Here is a 23116-nt window from a genome sequence, read left to right on the forward strand (position 1 = left end):
AGAGAGTGTTTTCCCCATCTTAGGGTGAAGACAAGGAAACTGGTGGGCAGCACAAATAAGTTAGATTGTTTTTCAGCTCTTCCTTAGTCTGGTTTTTATAGTGCAACAGAGTTATTTTAAGTTTCTATCATATTATGACATCTACATAAATAAAGGTAAAAACCCCAAATAGTTTAAATCCAAATAAAAATAATTTCTGAAATTATTGCCATTCTGCAAGAGAGTAATCTATCTCTGGTCTAAAAAAACAAGCTTAGAAGTTGTAGAAACCATAACATCTTTGGAATAATTTTGATTTGGGTCTCATCACTAACATTGTATTCCTGTTTTAATTAGATGAACAAGATTATCTCCAGGATGCACAAAAGGCATATGATTCTAAGCACTATTCAGTCTCTTCAGAGCTGACTGCCTCACAAGGAACTTCATTGCTACCAAAGGATCAACAGTGCATTAATTGTGTCTCATCAGAAACAGGTTATGAGACAAATCAGATTGCCCTGAGTGAAAAAATACTTGAGGGACTAACTTCTTTACAAAATGAAAAAAATGTAACAGGGCTTGATCTCCTTTCTTCTGTGGATGGCGGCACTTCAGATGAAATCCAGCCTCTGTATATGGGACGGTGTAGTAAACCTGTCTGTGATCTGATAAGTGACATGGGTAATTTAGTTCATGTAACTAATAGTGAAGAAGATATTAAAAAATTATTGCCAGATGACTCAAAGTCTAGTGCAGATTCCTTGACGGGACTGGATTTATCTTCAGTGTCAGAAACTTTCTGTGTGTCTTCAGCAGACCATGGTAATAATGCAGTCAGAGAGGAACAGAGTGATGTCAGCTCTGAATTACAAAACAGAGGAATCAGTGAAACTACAGAATTTGGTGTAAAAGTAGATATAGCACTTTCAGATTCATGTACTTACAATGAAAAAGAAAATTTAGAGGATAAAAAGATCTCTAATCAGTCAGAACCAGTTGTTGATTTTAACATGCCATCTGCTTTGACTCAACAAAGTTCCAAAGTGTTTGATGCCAAAGACCACCCACAGCACAGGAACCAGCCATGTGAATTGGTAAAAGCTGCTGGGTGTTTGGTAAAAGAGGAGGAAGAGATGCCAGTTAAAGCTGCCACAGAATGTTTAAAAGAAGGAGGCAGCACAAGTGCTTTGTCTTGCAGTCTTCCAAAAAATGGAGGTTTATGCTTAAATGATTCAAACTTAAGAGATGAAAATTCCAAGTTACCTGACTTTTCCTTTGAGGAAGATAGGACTGCGGTATTTATAAAAGAATCTGCAAAAGGAGACTCAAGAAATTTAGATCTTAATGATAATAAAGATGTAATCCAAGATTCTGCTTCAGCTTTACATGTTTCAAGTGAAAATGCATATTCCTCATTGTCCTGTCTTCCAGTACCTGGGTCTTTGTGTGGATCTTTAATTGACAGTAAAGGTCATGGTGATTTTTTACCCCAGAATGAAAATAAAGACAATGCACAGAATCCAGTGACTGTACATGAAGAAATACAGAAGAAGGTTACTTCAGGTAGGGAATCTTTGAAGGAGACTGATCTTTTGAAACAGGATAAATGTAAAAACATACTTCATCAGCCATTAACTGAAAAGATGGGAGATAGAAAGGTAGATTCTAACCAGATGGTAATTAGAGTTGAATCTATGGATTACCCTGATAACAGCAGTTCTTATACAGCTGCAGAGTCTCAAATGGAGCTTTCTGGTGCTAGTGCCCCAGAATCTCCTGATCATTGTGAAGGTCTTACTTTTTCAAGCAGTGATATTGATGGACAAGACTTAGATTACTTTAACATTGATGAAGGCATGAAAAGTGGCACACCAATTAGTGATGCTGAACTTGATGCCTTTCTCACTGAACAGTATCTTCAGACGAGTAACATAAAATCATTTGAAGAAAATATAAGTGATGCAGAATCTCAAATGAATCAGGTAGATATGAAAGGCCTAGATGATGGAAATATTGATAATATATATTTTGATGCTGAAGCAGGAGCTACTGGGGAAAGTCCTGGTATTAATATGACTTGTGAAACAATTGATAAACAGAATACAGCTGAAAATGGTAGCCTTTCTTTAGGCGAAAAAAGTACAGTTGAACAAGGTTTATCTAGCAGTAAGTCTGAGATTACGAATGAATTATCAGTCTCTGATAGTAACAGTCAATCTGTTCATGTTGGAGGGGCCAGGCCTAAGCAATTGTTTAGTGTTCCATCAAGAACAAGGAGTTCAAAGGAACCAAATAAACTGGATGTTCCAAATATGCCTGAAAGTAAACCCAGGACAGCAAATACCATTGTTCCAGCCACTTGTACTACAGATTCTGTGACTGATCCTCAGGTTAGCTTCGATTCTAATTACATTGATATAGAAAGTAATTTTGAAGGTGGGTCCAGTTTTGTAACTGCAAATGAAGACTCTCTTCCTGCAAACACTTGCAAAGATGGCCTTGTTTTGGGCCAGAAACAACCTACTTGGGTTCCTGATTCAGAAGCTCCGAATTGTATGAACTGCAAAGTCAAATTTACTTTTACGAAACGGAGACATCATTGCCGAGCATGTGGAAAAGTAAGCTATTAAAATGTTTGTCTTTTATTCTTTTGAGGCATTTTAAATGAAATATTATGTGACAGAATAACTGATTCATAGATAATTAAAAGATTCAGTTAATTTAAAATTGTTGTTTTTCGTTTATGTGGAAATATATAAAGCCCTGCCATTTTTATAGATGAGGTTTGAATAAATATCACACAGTCATGGGTATTACATACTGGGAAATGAGGAACACTAATTTTTGTGAAATCAAACAATATGTGTCATTTTCTCCCTGACATTGACACATCAGATGTACGGAATTCAGTTAAATTCCAGTTTATCCTTGAATACTTATTTCAGGACTATTCTGCAAGCTAGTGTTAACGCCTGATACCTGAGGTAAACACTGAGAAAAAAAGCAGATTGACTTGCACGAGGTTCAGAACACTGAAGATGACTTCATTTGTGTTCTGTCTTGTCTGTGAATTCTAAGGCTTGCCTATAGAAATGACATTGCATTTTTTCCCCAGCATTTTCAGCTTTTCTTTAGTTGCAGCAAGTAGGGGCTACTCTTTAGTTGCAGTGTGCAGGCTTCTCACTGCAGTGATTTCTCTTGCTGTGGCTCGTGGGCTCCAGGGTACTCAGGCTTCAGTAGTTGCAGCCCATGGGCTTAATAGTTGCAACTCACAGGCTCTAGAGCACAGGCTTAAGAGTTGTGGCACACGGGCTTAGTAGCTCTGCAGCATGTGGGGTCCTCCTGGATCAGGGGTGGAACCTGTGTCTCCTGCATTGGCCAGCAGATTCTTTACCACTGAGCCACCGGTGTGTGTGTGTGTTAGTCGCTCAGTGGTGTCCAACTCTTTGTGACCCGACGGACTATAGCCCCCCAGGCTTCTCTGTCCGTGGAATTCTCCAGGCAAGAATACTGGAGTGGACTGCCATTCCCTTCTCCAAATGTAAACCAGCTGCTGCTAAGTCGCTTCCGTTGCGTCCAACTCTGTGTGACCCCATAGACGGCAGCCCACCAGGCTCCTTTGTCCCTGGGATTCTCCAGGCAAGAACACTGGAGTGGGTTGCCATTTCCTTCTCCACCAGGGAAGCCCTCTATTTTTGTTGTTTGTTACAGTTGATTTACAATATTATGAAAGTTTCAAGTATACAACATAGTGGTTCCCAATTTTAAAAGATTATACTCCATTTGTAGTTATTATAAAATACTGGCTATATTCCCTGTGCTATACAACATATCCTTGTAGTTTATTTTATACTTGTTAGTTTGTGCCTTTTAATCCTCTACCCCTGTCTTGCCCTTCCCCACTTTCCTCAGTGGTAGCCACTAGTTTGTTCTCTATAAATCTGAGTCTGTTTCTCTTTTGAATAACATTCTACTTTTAAAAGTTAAAGGAAAAAAAAAAAAGGAAGGAGGCTTCCCTGACAATCCAGTGGTTAAGACTGTACTTCCACTGCATGGAGTCTGGGTTTGATCCCTGATTGGGATTCAAAGATCTCACATACAATGCAGCACAGCGAAAAAGTTAAAAAAAAAAAAAAGTGGGGGGGGAGTTGTAAAGGATGACAGAAAGCTTTTAAAATTGTGAACTTATTAATTAAGAAAGTTTTTTTCCCTTCTAATTAGTGTAATTGATTTAAAGGAATTCTCATCAGTAATTTTAAATTGTAGAAACCTCATTTAAGTAAAACAATAAAAATAAAAAGAATCATTTTAATAATTACCTATGACTACGATCATTAGAAAAATTGTCATGTAATCAGAAAACTGGTGTTTGCCTCAAGTAGGTATAACCATGCTTGAAACAAAATCAAATTTGCTATTTTATTCTCTTCAGGTATTTTGCGGTGTCTGTTGTAATAGGAAGTGTAAATTACAGTATCTAGAGAAGGAGGCAAGAGTATGTGTAGTCTGCTATGAGACGATTAGTAAAGGTGAGTATTAACCTGACATATCTTCTTCCAGTAATTGAATATATCTTAAAAACAACTAGATTGTGACAAAGATAAACTTCTTTATTTTCTTAAGGCGAGGACCTAGTGTTGACTTATCTGGCTTAGTTGGGACATCCCAAGGCTTGGTTTCTCTTCTTTTTGTTCCACTCTCACAATTATTACTACCAGTCTGGAAAGGAAGCATTCAGTTTCTGGAATGGCAGTTCATTAACTTTTAACAGGTACCAAGTCCCTAAATGCTGCATTTCATCTGCTGTTTGTTTTTGTCACCATCATTGTCATCCTCATCATCTTAATCTAAGCATTTATAGAATATCTAGCAGTAAATATTATCCAATCTTATATATTAATAGCATAAGGCAAGGTAACAGTTCCCACCTTATAGAAAATTACAACCTACATTGGGAATGAAAGCTAAGGTAGTAATATTTATAATTTTTATATAAATTCATAGGACTGTTACACTATTTGTACAGTTTCATCTTTTACATATTTCTTTCCTTTCTCAGTTTTATAATTTTGTTTGTACATTTAGCTAGTTTACTGTTATCAGCAAAAATCTTGGTGGTCTTACTTTAGCTCTCACAGTTGTGTATGTGTCTATATATGTGTATGTTTGTTTTTTTCTTCAAATACACTTTTGTTCTTTTGAGTACTTCTTGGCATTTTTAAAGATTTGTTGACAGTTTAATTCCCAGCAAATATTACTTGGGACTTTTAAGACCAGACCTGTGCACTAGCTCAGGTACTGCTTCCTGTTAGCCAGGAGAATAAATACCTGATAATAATTTGTTTTTCTCTTTTGAATGAAGATAAATTTTTTCAGCAATTCTTCAAAAAGCTCTGATGTGAGTCTGTTAGCCTGAGGTAAGCTGCTTTACTCCCTGCTGTTGACCTCTGCTCTGGAAGATAATAGAGTGTAAATCTTTTAATATTTCCATAATACCACCAGTCTTTATGAAGACTTTAAGTACTTATATCTTTTGCTTATGCCATTTCAGTAGCCTTTAAGACTACTGCTGGTGAAAAAAAAAAAAAAAAAAAAGACTACTGCTGGTGCTGTTAGCCAAGCAATCTGCTAGAATTAAGAAATCTTAGAGCAAGCTCCAACATGATTATCTCTCCCCGGTTAAAAATAAAGCAGCCATGAAGATTTGAAACATTCTTTGAGTTGACAAGTCAGATATTTAGGTGAACATTAGAACATATTCTGACTCTAAGGATCCAGGAGAGAAGATACAGTCATTAAAGAAACCAGCTAGGAAACTGAGATCAAGCATTGGTTTATTAAAGAAAATATTTTGAATGGATTTGTTTATTTAGATATCTGTTTTATTTATTCTGTTTTGATATAACATGTAATTTCATTTGTAGCTCTGTTTATCATTAATTTATACACCACAAGAAAACATAAATAAATTACTTTAACACCAACGTTAGGGTTGAAAATAGTAGACATGATCATTTAAAATAATGTTACTAATAGGAGGTAAATGACTCAAGGACTCTTTTAAGACAAATTCCAGGAAGAAGAGAAGATAGTTTTGTTATAGACTAGATAATGAGGAAGTGCTAAAACTGTAAGTTTTAAAGAAGCATGCATGTGAGTGCCATTACATAAACTTAGGGCAGGTTGGAAATTACTTTGAAACTCTGGTATTATGTTTGGATTTTTTTGGTTAGTGGAAGTCATTGCATGAGGGTGCGAATTCAGTGGCGCTTGAAGGGGTTATTGCAGCAGTGGCAGCATTTGTAGCAGATCAGTTTGGAGAAATGCTTACGGGAGAGCTGCCAGTGCTCTTCCATGTTGTTGGGATGAAAAATCATTCAGCAGTGTTCAGGCACTGTTCTGTGCTTTGGAGATCCAGGTGAAAACAAAACACATTTCCTGTTCTTATGGAACTTTTTGATCTCATAGAGCTTATGAATGTGGGGAGTGATGGATAGGATAGCAAAGAGAATATCAGATGGTGATAATATTCTAAATAAAAATAAAAGAGTGTGAGAGGGATAGATAGTAACAGATTTAGGGGCAAGAGGTGGTTATTTTAAAAGGTGGTAAGAATAAGGGTTTATGATACTATGATATGTTAAGCAGAGACTTGAAGGAGATAAGAGAATAAAGCTATATGGAAAAATATGCCAGGCAGAGAGAACAGTAACAGCAAAGACCCTAACCTAGAAGAGTGCTTGCTTCACTGTTGAAGAACAAGGAGGCCTCAGTGGCTGTATCATGATGAGTAAGTAGGATATTAGTGAGAAATGATATCAGCTAACTAGGAAAGCAGAGGCAGGATTAATAGAATGTAGACTAAGACAGGGTCTTGTGGGCCACTGTAACTTAAATTTTCATTTTAGTAGGGAAGCCATTAAAGGATTTTAAGCAGAAGAATAATGTGATACGATTTATGTCTTAAAAGAATCACTAGGAACTATACTGGAAATTGACTCTAAGGGTACAAGGGCAAAAACAGATGGTCATATTAAGTAACAATGATTTTCTTCAGTAGATACCAAACATAAGCCAAAATTATATTGAATTAACTAATTGGTATCTTATACTGAAGTAGAATGCTGCCAACTAAAATAAGGAAGTAAGAATATTATCTTTCCCACGTGCCACTTACTGTTTAGCCATTTGATTTCTTTCTCCTTACAACTTGAAAAACAGAATATTTATCTTAACTTACTTTGAAGTTTAAAAACATCTGAGATGAATTTTTTTCCCTTTATAGCTCAGGCATTTGAAAGGATGATGAGTCCAACTGGTTCTAATCTTAAGTCTAATCATTCTGATGAGTGTGCCACCGTCCAGCCTCTTCAGGAGACTCAAACATCAAGTATACCTTCACCTACAACTTTACCAATCTCAGCACTTAAACAACCATGTGTTGAAGGTAACTAGAAGAAAATTCTGTGTCTAATATTAAAGATAAATTATTAAAATAGAAGTTTTCTAGTATTCAGGAATCTAGTGAGAATAGAGAACATAGACTAGCTGCCAGAAGGAGCTTAATACAGGGAACTGGTTAGAAGGGTATGTATGTTAGAAGGGCAGAAGAACAAAACGGGCATGCTCAAGTGACGCTCAAGGGTGGAAAAAAAGCTATGACAAACCTAGACAACGTATTAAAAAGCAGAGACGGTACTTTGCCAGCAAAGATCCATCTAGTCAAAGCTGTGGTTTTTCCAGTAGTCATGTATGGATGTGAGAGTTGGACTATAACGAAAGCTGAGCACCGAAGAACTGATGCTTTTGAACTGTGGTGTTGGAGAAGACTCTTGAAAGTCCCTTGGACTGCAAGCAGATCAAATCAAACCAGTCAATCCTAAAGGAAAGCAGTCCTGAATATTCATTGGAAGGACTGATGCTGAAGCTGAAACTCCAATACTTTGTCCACCTGATGCGAAGAGCCAACTCATTGGAAAAGACCCTGATACTGGGAGAGATTGAAGGCGGGAGGAGAAAAGGACGACAGAAGATGAGATGGTTGGATGGCATCACCGACTCAATGGACATGAGTTTGGGCAAACTCATGGAAATGGTGAGGAACAGGGAGGCCTGGTGTGCTGCAGTCCATGGCGTCTCAAAGAGTCAGACACAACTGAGTGACTGAACAAGTGACTCAGAGAATAGTAAGTGCAGGAAGCAGCTGCTATCCCTAGGGTTGGGAGAATGAAAGGGGAGAGTCTGTGTTACTAGAACTCAGTACAGGAATACCAGGAGATGCTTGGTTCTCAGACTTGGTGTTCATGGATTAGGGTACCACATCATGTGGCTGCTGCTGTTGCTTCTAGAGGAACACCAAGTGGCAAATGCTGGGGCCATTGAGGAGCCTCAGGATTGATGTTAAGATGACTGAAGGAGTGTTCCCAGCTTGACTGATTGATTGATGTAAGGAGTACTGAAACTCACGGGACATGTTAGGTATATCTGGTGGTGGTGCTGCTGCAGAGATCCTGGCAGAAACTAGAAACAGAAAGAATTCCCTTCTCTTCCCACCTTTCAGTCTTCAACCAGTGCCTGTGACCAGAACCAACTAGCAAGGGGGTCTGGGAATTGCACTTTTCAGATGTCCAAAGAGTATCAAAGAGCACCATATAGAAGGGTGGGCTTGAATTTGAAAGACAGTGGGTAAATAGTCGGCATGTCTCCCTTTCCTTAAAAATCTATTTTTAAATGTGTATTTCACCACAATAAGAAATGTTTCTTATATCTTCTAAAAAACTTTTAAAGATTTAAAAACCTTTGGGTGCTCTGTTCTTTTTTACAACCTATTGTAGTTTAGGATCTTGAGTAAAACCTGTATAGACTTCTAATTTTCAAATTGAAGTGTAGTTGATTTACAATGTTGTGTTAGTTTCAGGTGTATGGTACAGTGATTCAGTTATATATGTATATATATTCTTTTTCAGATTCTTTTCCCTTCAGTTCAGTTCAGTTCAGTTCAGTTCAATCACTCAGTCGTGTCTGACTCTTTGCGACCCCATAAATCGCAGCACGCCAGGCCTCCCTGTCCATCACCAACTCCGGGAGTTCACTCATTCACGTCCATCGAGTCAGTGATGCCATCCAGCCATCTCATCCTCGGTCGTCCCCTTCTCCTCCTGCCCCCAATCCCTCCCAGCATCAGAGTCTTTTCCAATGAGTCAACTCTTCACATGAGGTGGCCAAAGTACTGGAGTTTCAGCTTTAGCATCATTCCTTCCAAAGAAATCCCAGGGTTGATCTCCTTCAGAATGGACTGGTTTGATCTCCTTGCAGTCCAAGGGACTCTCAAGAGTCTTCTCCAACACCACAGTTCAAAAGCATCAATTCTTCGGCGCTCAGCCTTCTTCACAGTCCAACTCTCACATCCATACATGACTGATGGAAAAACCATAGCCTTGACTAGACAGACCTTAGTCGGCAAATTAATGTCTCTGCTTTTGAATTTGCTATCTAGGTTGATCATAACTTTTCTTCCAAGGAGTAAGTGTCTTTTAATTTCATGATTGCAATCACCATCTGCAGTGATTTTGGAGCCCAAAAAAATAAAGTCTGACATTGTTTCCACTGTTTCCCCATCTGTTTCCCAATACTGAGTGTAGTTCTCTGTGCTATTCAGTACTGTGTATGGTTTTTAACATAAACTATTAGTCTGTAACGTGCTAGAAGATAACTGATTGTCAGACAAATTCAAGTATTTCTATCAACTATTTTGAGTTTCACTTCTCTCTCACTTAACAGCTATTTTCTATTTATCATTGTAACTTACATAATGAGGTTCAGCATGTATGGTTATGTATTCTAACTCTAAAAATGATGAGTCCGCTTTTTAAAATATTTATATATTTTCCTATATTGACTTTAAAATTATTATATTATGAAGCATTGCAAATACAAGAAAGATGCCTTTTAAAATATATCCACCCATGTTGCAGAAATTATATATGAGTCCAATTTTTTCACTGTTATTTGTATTATGCTATGGAAAGTTGGTCCTTTTGATGATTGTATGTTCTAAAATCTGGTAGGAATTTTCATAACCTTCCTCCATAGATGCTTTTTAACAAAAGAGAACAGATATTTATGCTGACATCTAGTTATTTCCTCCAAATCTGAGAGGAAAATATTAATTACTATTAAGAAATATAAATTAATTATATTAAAAATGTAAATATCCAACATTATAAGAACAAAACATGTGCTTCTGTTAGAAGTAGAAATTGACCTCCAATACACAAGTGATCCCATTTCTTTTTTTTTTAGATTTTTTATGCTTCTTTCTTCTGCTCTTCATACTTTTTTTCCTTTGCTTATCTACCATGCTCTGATCTGTTCCATTTTCCCTCCCTGTGCCTTAGTCCCTAAATTTTATTTGGTCTCCATACTCACAAAGTTAGCCTTAATGATAACAGGCTTTAAATCTGCATTCAATGTCCTTAAGGTATAATGTCTCCTGTCTATTCTTTTTCTGACTTCAGGATTCCTAGGGCCAGCTCTGCCTTTGTAGGAATTAGGAAAAAAAGTATTCCAGGTAGATGAATCACAAAAAGCCATTTCTGTAGGCCTTGAAACCCTGAAATGCAGGGCTTGCCAAAAGTTATAAAAAGCTTTTGAAAACTTTTCCTGACCTATTTAATATTAAATCATTGCAATATCAAATTAAAATGCTTTACTTTTTTGAACTGATTCTAGGATTATGCTCCAAAGAACAGAAGAGAGTATGGTTTGCAGATGGTATATTGCCCAATGGTGAAGTTGCAGATACAACAAAATTATCATCTGGAAGTAAAAGATGTTCTGAAGACTTAAGTCCTCTCTTACCCGATATGCCGTTGGTAAGGAATCTAAAGAATGATTTGATAATTTAGTAAAATTTTATTTTATAGGTAATTCCTTGCATGATTATTAGAGTCATTTAGTTGCTAAGTCATATCTGACTCTTTGGTGACCCCACAGACTATCACCTGCCAGGCTCCTCCGTCCATGGGATTTCCCAGGCAAGAATACTGGAGTGGGTTGCCATTTCCTTCTCCAGGGGATGTGCCTGACCCAGGGGTTGAACCTGTACCTTCTGCGTTGGTAGGTGGATATTTTACCACTGAGGCACCAGAGAAGCCCCTGATTTACTAGAGTACTTTTTAAAAAATTCTTTGAGCTTCATTAAATGAGAAACATATGATGTAGTGAATATATTTTAGATTTTATTTTTTAATGTCAGTTTAAGGCAGTGATTCTTAAATTTTTTTTTTTTAATCTCAGGACCCCTTTATGCTCTTAAAAATTATTGAGAACTCAAAAGAACTGTAGATTATGTGGGTTATGTTTATTGATAATTACTGAATTAAAACTGACACAAATTTTAAATTAATTAAAAATAAACTCATTAATAGTAATAATACTTTTATGAAAAGTTTTAAAAATAAAAGTTTAGTGAGAGGAATAACATTGTTTTATATTTTGTGTGAATTTCTTTAACATCTGGCTTAATAGAAGATAGATTCTTACATCTACTTCTAAATTCAGTCTGTTGTGATATGTTGTTTTAGTTAAATTAAATGAAGAAAATCGTGGGACCTCACTGACTTCCTGAAAGGGTGTTGAGATCCCTGGACCACATTTTGAGAACCACTAGTATGGGGAAATAGAACTGAGATTTAGTAAGGCAATTTAGACTAATTTGTTTAATGATTTTCAAACATTCAGTGAAGTATCTGATGGTAGTATATATGTTTATATTTACACAGAGGTTACTAGGTGTTACATAGAAGACAGAATCCAAACCCACTAAGAACTCTTAATTGTAAAATAGTAATATGCTTACAAAAGCAAGTATGAACATATGAAGTAGAAATCTTGTTTATTCATTAAACAGATTTATTGAGCATCTCCTCTGAGCCGGTTACCTGGTTTATCCATTAGACATGGATAATACATTAGACCTGGTTTATACATTAGACAAGATGCACATGTATCCTCTCTTCAAGTTCCCATACCATATAAACTTACGTCGTTTGTCAGTAAGAGTTCAGGAGCTAGGTTTTACAAGGAGCTGTAATTACCAAAATTATGTTCCTTAGCTAGCACCTACCCTCAATCAATATTTTAACAAAATGGAATTTTTACAGAGGCTAGTATTACTTGAGTTCTTAAATAGTTCTCTATTGACTCAGGTTTGGCCAGTCTTAAAAAAAAGGGGGGAGGGGGGCTTAATTGAAGCAGATTTGATGTATAGTTTATTCCAGATGGCTACTGTTGTGGAATATATCTGCCATTTTGCTTCCTAACCACTCCCCTCTCTGCCTTCTCCCTATTCCTCTCCCTTGCCACCTCCCAGCCAGGCTTTTTTGTCTATTAAGAGGAAGAGTGTCTTGGGTTGAATTAATAAACATCCTGACTTTGTGGCATGGAATAGGATCCTGAAGTTCTCCTTGCCTCCTTTTTCCAGACTATAAAATTAAAGTCATACTTACCTGAGCATATAGTAAAGCTAAACCTGTGTACTTGAATTTAGAAGCAAGATGGTACTGTTTCTTGGGAAATTTGGCTTCTAAAGAATTTCTGAGCCCGGTTTGATTTTATTTATTCTTTTTCAAAAGATATCTTTGACTGTCTACAATCAATATTTCACATTTGAGCAGAGACCCTGAACTGATTTGGGCTTTTTCCTCCATATTTCACAGATGGTAAACACAGTGGATCATGCCCATTCTACTCCAGTGGAAAAACCAAACAGTGAGACAGAAGATACAATAAATGAGATAATTCAAAGTCCTATTTCTCAGGTTCCACCTGTGGAAAAACTGCCTACAAACACAGGAACTGAGGGGTTCCCTACATCTGCTGCTTTTACACTAGATGATGATGTTTTTGCAGAAACTGAGGAACCATCAGGTCCCACTGATGTCTTGGTTAACAGCAGTTTACCTGTTGCTTGTAGTTCAGATTATAGGCTATTATGTAGTATTGATGATAATGTTTGCAGTAAGGTTAGTCTTCTACCTGATGATGAGGACAGCTTGCCCCCTCTTCTGGTTACATCTGGAGACAAGGGGTCAGGTAGGAGAGCAGTTATTTACATTTAAAAAGGAGTTTTATTGTTGTTGTTTTTAAAGAAGAATATATCGATGAATTTTGTATCTGATATATGAAATGTATTTTTTTAAACTTACTGTGGTTGAAATATGTATGATGGCATGGAACACTTAGTTTGCAAAAAGTCTTAACTATATAAAAACAATTCTAAAAATATCTGACCTCTTGAGTTGATTTGAATGTGATTCACGTATCTGAGTCCCTAATTTAAAGTCCGGTACAACAGAGAAATTCATAGCCTTTAAGTCTTGTATTAGTTTTGATTCCATGTCATTTTTTGTTTTAAAGATGCATAGTGCCTAAAGAAAGGAATATTGGTTTGGATAACAGAAATTTTAGTTCCTCATCTGCTACATAATATACCTATGACTTGAAGCATAATTTAATCTTTTGGGCCTCAGCTTCCTTTGTAAAAGAAGATAATTTAGGTGGTCTCTAAGGACCTTTCTAAGCTGGAGATTCTGTGGCTATCTCCCACCTTGGAATAGTTCCCTAAGAATACATCCGTGTAACTCCAGGCATTATGCTACATCCCACATGAAATGATTACGTTCTGTGCCTGATAGTGTAGGAGAATGAAGCCTAGGATCTCTGTTCTGTAAGAAGGAGCTATTTTCATGATCCTAGTGATAGTGGCAAAAAAATACCGTAAGCCCTGTTCTTTGCATTCCATTGGTATATTTTCCTGTTGATTGTCAAGTTTTTTCTTAGCCACTTATCGCTGACCTAAGGCATGTCACAGCAAGCAGTATATACAGTTTGGGTCTAGACTACTTTTATAGTTGCAAGTTACAGAATTTATAATTGGAGTGACTGGCAGATTGGAATCCACTTTAGAAAACTGTCTTAAAAGCTTAAAGGTGCTGAAATTACATCAGTATGCTGTTTAATCAACATATTTGTGCATAGACTATATATATAATTGATCAGAATTTATATGTATTCTAATATTAATATATTCACATAAATTGAAAAGTAAAAATTAGTAGTATATAACAGTTGTCTGGTTGTTGATTGATTTCATGAGATGTGTTTTTGCTTTTTAACTGGGATCAAGTCATTTGTGGATTTATAAATGTGGCTTTTTTGTGATAGGCATATTTAACAGGAGACATATTTATTCGAATTAATATGTTATTTTCATGTTTTAGTGCCTGTAGTAGAAGAACACCCATCTCATGAACAGATCATTTTGCTTCTTGAAGGCGAAGGTTCTTGTCCTGTTACATTTGTCTTAAATGCTAATCTACTTGTGAATGTCAAGTTAGCATTTTGTAAGTAACGATTTATTTTTCTTTGCCTAATTGGTAAGCAGGATTTCTGAATAATTAATTTGTCAGGTTAAATTTCGATTGACAACTGTAAAAAATAAGCAGTATTGGATATTGATTTTTTAGTCAAATATTACATAAATAAATTTTGCAGTTTTACATGCAGTGATTTTTAAAGTAATAGTTTAAAGATTTTTACTCAGTTCAGTCGCTCGGTCATGTCTGACTCTTTGTGACCCCATGGACTGCAGCACACCAGGCCTCCCTGTCCATCACTAACTCCTAGAGCCTACTCAAACTCATGTCCATTGAGTCGGTGATGCCATCCAACCATCTCATCCTCTGTCATCCCCTTCTCCTCCTGCCATCAGTCTTTCCCAGCATCAGGGTCTTTTCAAAAGAATAAATTCTTCACATTAGGTGGCCAAAGTATTGGAATTTCAACTTTAGCATCAGTTCTTCCAATGAATATTCAGGACTGATTTCCTTTAGGATGGACTGGTTGGACTTCCTTGCTGTCGAAGGGACTCTCAAGAGTCTTCTCCAACACCACAGTTCAAAAGCATCAATTCTTCGGTGCTCAACTTTCTTTATACTCCAGCTCTTACATCCATACATGACTACTGGAAAAACCGTAGCTTTGACTAGACGGACATTTGTCAGAAAAGTAATGTCTCTGCTTTTTAATATGCTGTCTAGGTTGGTCATAAGTTTTCTTCCAAGGAGCAAGCGTCTTTTAATTTTATGGCTGCAATCACCATCTGCAGTGATTTTGGAGCCCAAAAACATAAAGTCTGTCACTGTTGCTGTTGTTTTCCCATCTATTTGCCATGAAGTGATAGGATGAGATGCCATGATCTTAGTTTTCTGAATGTTGAGTTTTAAGCCAACTTTTTCACTCTCCTCTTTCACTTCTTGAAGAGGCTCTTTAGTTCTTCACTTTCTGCTATAAGGGTTGTGTCATCTGCGTATCTGAGGTTATTGATATTTCTCCCGGCAATCTTGATTCCAGCTTGTGCTTCTTCCAGCCCAGCATTTTGCATGATGTACTCTGCATATAAGTTAAATAAGCAGGGTGACAATATACAGCCTTGACGTACTCCTTTTCCTATTTGGAAGCAGTCTGTTGTTCCATGTCCAGTTCTAACTGTTGCTTCTTGACCTGTATGCAGATTTCCCAGGAGGCAGGTCAGGTGGTCTGGTATTCCTGTCTCTTTCAGAATTTTCCACAGTTTGTTGTGATCCACACAGTCAAAGGCTTTGGCATAGTCAATAAAGCAGAAATAGATGTTTTTTTGGAACTCTCCTGCTTTTTCGATGATCCAGCAGATGTTGGCAATTTGATCTCTGATTCCTCTGCCTTTTCTAAAACCAGCTTGAACATCTGGAAGTTCACAGTTCATGTACTGTTGAAGACTGGCTAGGAGAATTTTGAGCATTCCTTTGCTAGTGTGTGAGATGAGAACAATTGTGCGGTAGTTTAAGCATTCTTCGATGTTGCATTTCTTTGGGATTAGAATGAAAACTGACCTTTTCCAGTCCTGTGGCCACTGCTGAGTTTTCCAAATTTGCTGGCATATTGAGTACAGCACTTTCACAGCATCATCTTTTAGGGTTTGAAATATCTCAACTGGAATTCCATCACCTCCACTAGCTTTGTTCTTAGTGATGCTTCCTCAGGCCCACGTGACTTCGCATTCCAGGATATCTGGCTCTAGGTGAGTGATCACACCATTGTGATTATCTGGGTCATGAAGATCTTTTTTTGTGTAGTTCTTCTGTGTATTCTTGCCACCTCTTAATATCGTCTGCTTCTGTTGGGTCCATACTGTTTCTGTCCTTTATTGAACCCATCTTTGCATGAAATGTTCCCTTGGTAGCTCTAATTTTCTTGAAGAGATCTCTAGTCCTATTCTATTGTTTTCCTGTATTTCTTTGCAGTGATCACTGAGGAAGGCTTTCTTATCTCTCCTTGGTGTTCTTTGGAACTCTGCATTCAGATGCTTATATCTTTCCTTTTCTCCTTTGTCTTTTGCTGCTCTCCTTTTCTCAGGTATTTGTAAGGCCTCCTCAGACAACCATTTTGCCTTTTTGCATTTCTTTTTCTTGGGGATGGTCTTTATCACTGCCTCCTGTACAATGTCACAAACCTCGGTTCATAGTTCTTCAGGCACTCTGTCTGTCAGATCTAATCCCTTGAATCTGTTTGTCCCTTCCACTGTATAATCATAAGGGATTTTATTTAGGTCATACCTGAATGGTTTAGTGATTTTCCCTACTTTCTTCAATTTGGCAATAAGGGGTTCATGATCTGAGCCACAGTCAGCTCCCAGTCTTGTTTTTGCTGGCTGTATAGAGCTTCTCCATCTTTGGCTGCAAAGAATATAATCAGTCTGATTTCAGTTTTGACCATCTGGTGATGTCCATGTGTAGAGTTGTCTCTTGTGTTGTTTGAAGAGGGTGTTTGCTGTGACCAGTGTGTTCTCTTGGTGAAACTCTATTAAATCTATGTCCTGCTTCATTCCGCATTCCAAGGCCAAATTTGCTTGTTACTCCAGGTGTTTCTTGACTTCCTACTTTTGCATTCCAGTCCCCTCTAATGCAAAGGACATTTTTTATGGGTGTTAGTTCTAGGAGGTCTTGTAGGTTTTCATAGAACTGTTCAACTTCAGCTTCTTTAGCATTACTGCTCCAGTCATAGCCTTGGATTACCGGGATATTGAATGGTTTGCCTTGAAAACAAACAGATCATTCTGTCGTTTTTGAGATTGCATCCAAGTATTGCATTTTGGATTCTTTTGTTGACTATGATGGCGACTCCATTTCTTCTAAGGGATTCTTGCCCAGAGTAGTAGATGTAATGGTCATCTGAGTTAAATTCACCCATTTCAGTCCACTTCAGTTCACTGATTACTAAAATGTCAATGTTCACTCTTGCCGTCTCCTGTTTGACCACTTCCAGTTTGCCTTGATTCATGGACCTAGCATTCCAGGTTCCTTGCAATATTGCTCTGTATAGCATAGGACTTTACTTCTATCACCAGTCACATCTACAACTGGATGTTGCTTTTGCTTTGGCTCCGTCTCTTCTTTTCTTTCTGGAGTTATTTCTCCACTGATCTCCAGTAACGTATTGGGCACCTACAGACTGGGGGAGTTCCCGTGGACCACATTTTGTCAGACATCTCCACCATGACCTGTCCGTCTTGGGCAGCCCTAGAGGGCATGGCTTATAGTTTCATTAGACAAGGTAGACAAGGCTGTTGTCCATGTGATCAGATTGGTTAATTTTCTGTGATTGTGGTTTTCATTCTGTCTGGCTCTGGTGGAGAAGGATAAGAGGCTTATGCCAGCTTCCTGATGGGAGAGACTGAGGGGGAAACTGGATCTTGTTCTGAGGGTGGGGCCATGCTCAGTAAATCTTTAATCCAATTTTCTGTTGATGAGCAGAGCTGTGTTCCCTCCCTGTTATTTGACCTGAGGCCAAAACTATTGAAGTAATCTTACAGAGTTACACAAGCCATCTTACACAGTTCAGTTTAAGTTTTGTGAGAACATTGGGGAAATAAGGAGTTTGAAAAGTTGTACTTCATGCAAAGGACAATTAGAAGTTGACATTTTTAAAAAAAAATTAAAAAAAAAAAAAGAAGTTGACATTTATAGTTGTATGGTTTTGTCACTTAAGATTCCTCAGACAAATACTGGTACTTCTCAACCAATGGATTGCATGGCTTGGGACAGGCAGAAATTATTATTCTATTGTTATGTTTGCCAAATGAAGATACTATTCCTAAGGACATCTTCAGACTGTTCATCACCATTTATAAGGATGCTCTGAAAGGTACAGTATTTTATTTTTAACTGTTCAGACCAGGGGATGGATAAATGAGGGGCATTTTTGCTTTTAGCAGTGCTAACTGTACTAAAGGTTTATTTTATGAAGAGATTACTGATTACTTAAAAGAGCTTAGTCATCATTTTCAGTCTCCTTAAATCTAGCATTTTATGTAACTAGTGTCTTTATTGTTTTTTTTTTCTATTTTAAAAGGTAAAATATATTTACTTTCTTGATCTTTTTATGCGTCTACACAGTAGTCCCCCTTTATCTGCAGGGGATAAGTTCCAAGACCCCAGTGGCTGCCTAAAACTGGAAATGGTACTGAACCCTATTGTACTATTTTTCTGTAGTATATATATACTATATGAAAAATAGCATATATGTATATATACTATAAATATATATATATGTGTGCTGTGCTTAGTTGCTCAGTTGTGTCTGACTCTTTACGACCCTATGGACTGCAGCCTACCAGGCTCCTCTGTCCATGGAGATTGTCCAGGCAAGAATACTAGAGTGGGTTGTGATGCCTTCCTCCAGTGGATCTTCCCAACCCAGGGATCGAACTCAGGTCTTCTGTATTGCAGGCGGATTTTTTACTGTCTGAGCCACCAGAGACGTCCAAGAATACTGGAGTGGGTAGCCTATCCTGTCCCTTCACAGGAGGGCTTCCCGACCCAGGAATCGAACCAGGGACTCCTGCATTGCAGGCGGATTCTTTATCAGCTGAGCTACTGGGAAAGCCACACACACACCACACACATACTATTTTTTCATACATATCTATGATGAAGTTTAATTTATAAATTAGGCAGAGTAAGAGAACATCTGAATTGCCAGCATCACTTCTCTTGTGCCTTGGGGGCAATATTAAAAAAATAAGTGTTACCTGAACAGAAGCACAGTGACTGTTAACAGTTGATCTAATAACAGAGACTACTGCTGAGTGACTAATGGCCTGTAGCATATACAGTGTGAACATGCTGGGCAGATGACCGAAGGTGTGGTTCACATCCCAGTGGGGCAGAGCAAGATAGCAAGAGATTTATGTAATTTTCCAGTTAATATTTTTGGACCACAGTTGACCAGAGGTAACTTAAACCATAGAAAGGCTGTATAAGATTTGGGGAACATGATGACTTTTCACTTGACCTTGAAGTAAGGAGAAAAATTTAAAAACACCTATGGTTAGAAACATTCTCAAATTTCTGTTCACAATTTCCAGTCCTCAGAAATAACTGAACTTTGTGCACACAAGGTATTTAATGCTTCTTCAAGAGTGAGAGTAAGGAAAATATATTGCTTTTCTTTATGAAAGTTTATATTGGGACATTCAGACTCAGACTGCCACTTGAAAACAATTTAAAGTCTTTTTATTAATGATTTTATTTCTAGGAAAATACATAGAAAACTTGGACAGTATTACCTTTACTGAGAGTTTTCTCAGCAGCAAGGATCATGGAGGATTTTTATTTATTACACCTACTTTTCAGAAACTTGATGATCTCCTATTACCAAGTAATCCTTTTCTTTGTGGAATTCTTATCCAGAAGCTAGAGATTCCGTGGGCAAAGGTTTTTCCTATGCGTTTAATGTTGAGATTGGGTGCAGAATATAAAGGTAAGTTTTAGAATAATAAATTATGTAGGTTCATATACTGACTGTAAATAAGAATTTAACATATCATTAAAATGAATTTTTAATGTATTAATGGGACTACTTTTGTTTTGATGTACTTTTAAAATTCTAAAACAGCCCTCCTCTGGTATAAGATTAGTCTAGACAACCTTGATATGAGTTTCTAGATGTTCCTAATTATTATATTATTAACTTACCTTAAAATTTTTTTTGAACTTCAAAACAAAACACAGAAAACCTTGAAAAGTTTTCTTGAAAGTATTTACTGTAAGGAGTTCATTTTGTTATGTTGCTTATATATTAAGAAGGTAAATCATTGTGCCCCACCCCAATTTGTACATACTATAATGACAGACATAAATGGTTGTGAAGTAATGGTCAAGGCTTATGTATATTTCTAAGGTTCTCTCTAAGCTAAAATAATTTCTGTGTTAAACTTTTTTGAATTCACACTTTTCTTTATCCCTCACAAAAAAGAATAATTTATTTCTTGCATGTAAAGTATATCACATATAAGGAAAATTTAGGCATTTGCTTCTAATTTAATGGATATTTTCTTGGAGGAAAATGAAATGTAGAGAAGTTATAAAAGTGACCATTACTATTTCAAAATGGACAAATTCCATGAAAGAGACATACGTTTAAATCTATTTGGCAAATTTATTAAACTCTAATTTGAGGGGGTGGTCCTTACCATTTAAGATTTAAATACATGATACTATTAAATTGTGTTATAAGAAGTAAAAAATTAACTTTCATCTCAGGTTTTGTACTGTGAACCAAAGAGCTTAAGAGAGAGCATTCTGAGCCACGTGTTTCATCCATTCAGGCTCATGTTTTGTCTCTGATACTAATATTTGAATGTTATTTTTATGGAAAGTTAGGTCAGAATGCTGGCTAATCTTACATCATTATGGAACATAATAATCTATAAATTTGGCCAGTATTTTTGCCAGTATCACTTCTATATACTAAATCTGTTTTTCTTATACTGAAAATAGGAAAATCACAGAGTAATATTTTGAGAGACTTCTCAAAATCTCAGATTGGAACTGGAAAGCTATGATAGCTGTTTCGTGGTAATGAAAAAAATTACCAGTTATACACAGAAGTTAATTAGTCTCTGTTTTCTGAGTTCTTTGTGTCTTGCTGGATTTTAGATAGATCAGCATTTTGATGTTACTGGTGTTCATGCCACTTTAGACTAGAATTTGAAATTGTGGGGTGTGTGTGTATGTGTGTGATTATTTTGTTTTAGAGATAATATACCTATGGAGAAGTTCATGGCAAAAGTTAGAGTCCCAAGATTAAAGACTGAAAACTGTCTGAAATTAGTAATTTTCCAATAGGAATTTCCTTCACTTTTATGTTGACACTATTTGGAATATCATTAAATGTTGAATTAGATGATTTATAAAGTCCCTTTGTAACTGACAGAATGTCATTCTAAGTTATAACCTTTTGAAGATTAATTTTTTAGGTAAAATTACCTCTATCAAGTTGCAAAGGATGCTCCCTATTCATATAAAATGAAGTAAAAAAATCAGCCTTTACCTTAATCATATTGTTTCCTATTTTAATGTGTTTTACCACTAACTTTTTTCTGTATTCTCTGTCATCCAAATAACTTAGTTGTCATTTTTTAAAACTAAAAAAATATGTTTGTATGTAGCAAAGATGTAAGTTGCCCTTAATTTTTTTTAAGTAGATAATGTCAGGTGTGTTTTCTTAGAATCTTAAGAAAGTGCATTTATATAATAGGTATTAAAGAGGTTTATTTAAATCTGAGCTGAGGACTGAAATTCTCAGTTCAACATGTCTGATTTTTACCATCATAGAAATAGTCTTATCTTCCTGTTCTTACTTTCCTTTTCTTCCAGAAGTCCTGCTGCATTGCCACCTAGGTACTTTTCTTTTTTGGTGTGCAGTGTTTATAGTGTCCTAGAGAAAGAGAAAAGTAGTTAGGTGACAGATTCGACGTCACTTCTTTGCACTGTCTTCCTACATGTTCCTTTTATCATGCTGATCCAAGAACTATATCATCCATAAATTAACACAATTGAACATTAATTACAATTGCCTCAAAAATCTTGAATTCTTCATACTTTGTTTTAAATTTTCAGAATGTTTCTTTTTAAATTATGAGAATTTTATAGAGGTCCAGCCAGTTATGGTAATTTTCCAGACATTATAATGTTTGTAAACAACATGTATGATGAAAAGATTAAGTGCTTTGGAATTGGGCAATCCTGGTTACATATCTCTTTTACTAGTTACTAGCTTAGAAACCACAAGCAGGGTTATTAACCTCTGTCTACTTCCCATTTGTAAAGTAAGTGTAGATATACTTGCCTGATTGGGTTGTTAATGCGATTTTTTTTTCTTTTTTCTTTTATTTTTAAATTTTATTTTTTTACTTTACAATACTGTATTGGTTTTGCCATACATTGACAGGAATCCACCACAGGTGTACATGAGTTCCCAACCCTGAACCCCCCTCCCACCTCCCTCCCCATATCATCTCTCTGGGTCATCTCCGTCCACCAGCCCCAAGCATCCTGTATCCTGTATCGAACCTAGACTAGCGATTCGTTTCTTACATGATAGTATACATGTTTCAGTGCCATTCTCCCAAATCATCCCACCCTCTCTCTCTCCCACAGAGTCCAAAAGTCTGTTCTTTACATCTGTGTTGTTAATGCGGTTTAAATAGGAATCTGTATATAGAGGTCCCAGTTCAATGTAGCATCTAGTACATACACAGTATGTGTTAATGTTACCTCTCATTCTGCCCAAAGATCCAAATAAGTGGTATTTGTTCATAAATTTTGAAAAATGAGAATCAACAGTAATAAATTCAAGGCTTCTTTTGGTTTTTGTTGATAGTAACCTGTTTTCTATTCTTATATATAGCGTATCCTGCTCCTTTAACAAGCATCAGAGACCGAAAACCTCTTTTTGGAGAAATAGGACACACTATTATGAACTTACTTGTTGTGAGTAATTGAACTATTTTATCAAGTATTCTTATATTGTTACTTAACAAATTAATTTAGCAATTTTATATATTTATTTTTTTCTCTTTTAATTTGGCATATTTGGTATAATGAAAGTTCATTTATAATAAATCCTAATTTATTTAATATAAATGAGCTTTTTTGATGAAGTGGTTTTAGAACACATTTCTTCATGTATACCTGATTTAGATTGCCTATGATTCATTCAGCTGCAGTGCTTACACATTTAGGTAATGTGA

At 36.5% G+C, this 23116-nt stretch overlaps 1 protein-coding gene across 18 annotated transcripts in view; it reads left to right on the forward strand.

Moving 5' to 3' along the window:
- ZFYVE16 (zinc finger FYVE-type containing 16) overlaps positions 1–23116 on the forward strand; it is a 62752-nt gene that overhangs the window by 18578 nt on the left and 21058 nt on the right. For 9 of the 18 annotated variants that reach the window (XM_060415964.1, XM_060415965.1, XM_042250717.1 and 6 more), the window contains 10 exons: positions 337–2600; positions 4415–4511; positions 7268–7429; positions 10714–10856; positions 10978–11100; positions 12702–13077; positions 14265–14387; positions 18070–18225; positions 19618–19842; positions 22774–22856. In XM_060415964.1, the coding sequence (XP_060271947.1) occupies positions 337–2600; positions 4415–4511; positions 7268–7429; positions 10714–10856; positions 10978–11100; positions 12702–13077; positions 14265–14387; positions 18070–18225; positions 19618–19842; positions 22774–22856 (3752 nt within the window). Of the gene's footprint in view, positions 1–336; positions 2601–4414; positions 4523–7267; positions 7430–10713; positions 10857–10977; positions 11101–12701; positions 13078–14264; positions 14388–18069; positions 18226–19617; positions 19843–22773; positions 22857–23116 lie in introns of those variants that run through there. The other 9 variants (XM_060415970.1, XM_060415968.1, XM_060415972.1 and 6 more) reach the window with 2 other exon arrangements.

This window comes from Ovis aries, chromosome 5 (genome assembly GCF_016772045.2).
Source record: "Ovis aries strain OAR_USU_Benz2616 breed Rambouillet chromosome 5, ARS-UI_Ramb_v3.0, whole genome shotgun sequence".
NCBI lineage: Eukaryota > Metazoa > Chordata > Mammalia > Artiodactyla > Bovidae > Ovis > Ovis aries.